General features: G+C 44.1%; 1 protein-coding gene across 1 annotated transcript in view; it reads right to left on the bottom strand.

Moving 5' to 3' along the window:
* Window positions 1-1,005, bottom strand: part of LOC103608498 (chromosome unknown open reading frame, human C15orf26) — a gene marked incomplete at its 3' end in the record, with an annotated part of 17,562 nt that overhangs the window by 10,456 nt on the left and 6,101 nt on the right. Inside the window, exon 3 of the mRNA XM_008592928.1 lies at window positions 510-742. Coding sequence (XP_008591150.1) covers window positions 510-742 — 233 coding nt within the window. The remainder of the gene's footprint in view (window positions 1-509; window positions 743-1,005) is intronic.

The raw sequence follows: 1,005 nt of genomic DNA, 5'->3' as shown, positions 1-1,005 counted from the left end.
CCACTTTGCTTCCAGGCAGAATATGAATTTAATTGCCTGCATCCAATACTTATGAATTAAGCGTTTTGAATTGAACACCAATTACCAATCACCCTGCTGTCTAAGGTAAGAAGGATTGTAAAAGCCCCTTGAAAATAATTCTCTCGGGCTGGCCTGGTGGCGCACTGGAGAGTGCGCTGCTTTGGAGCGCGGTGGCACTCCCGCCAAGGGTTCGGATCCCATGTGGAGACCGGTTCCCGCTCACTGGCTGAGCGCGGTGTGGGCGCAACACCTAGGGTTGCGATCCCGTTACCGGTCAGTAAAAAAGACAAAAAGGAAAAAAAATAAAAATAATAATAAAATAATAATAATAATAATTCTCAAGGTAAGCAAGCAAGATGAGAATCACGGAGAACATTCCTATAACCTTTGCCCACAGCCACCACTGCTCTACTCCCAGAACATCCCTACGCTACAAGTGAAAACTGATCCTCAAAATGCAAAGGAGCTGAAAATGAAAGCATCTCTACCTCAAAATCATGAAAGTATTTCTGCCAACGGGAATCGTGGTTTGAGTCGCGCTCAAGCCACAGGGCACCGCTAATTCATCACTCGAATGGGCTTTAATTTCATCTGGAGTCAGACACAGGCTCAGGTTCCCATCCAGAAACCGACCAGCTTCTGTCTCAGGATGGTGGGGATTCACAAGCAGCACTTTGTCACCATAATGGATATATCCATCTTCAGATATGGAAAGCTGCATCTACAATTTTAATGAGATTATTTCAAATCAACTATGCAATTCTTTAACAGCCAGTGTTGAGGCCATTCCCAGGCATACATTCTCTCCTTCTAGGACCTGTTTCAATAAGGATTTCACTTGTATTTCAGACTAGGACCCATTTCAATGAGGATTTCACTTGTATTTCAGACTAGGACCCATTTCAATGAGGATTTCACTTGTCTTCCCTCGAATCTTTAGTTTTCTTCCTTTCCCTTCCACTTTGCCAAGGTGAATCCCCCAGT

Source organism: Galeopterus variegatus, unplaced genomic scaffold, assembly GCF_000696425.1.
Source record: "Galeopterus variegatus unplaced genomic scaffold, G_variegatus-3.0.2 Scaffold8480, whole genome shotgun sequence".
Classification (NCBI taxonomy): Eukaryota; Metazoa; Chordata; class Mammalia; order Dermoptera; family Cynocephalidae; genus Galeopterus; species Galeopterus variegatus.
The sequence above is the reverse complement of the archived record's forward strand: the minus strand, read 5'-3'. Positions and strand labels throughout refer to the sequence as shown.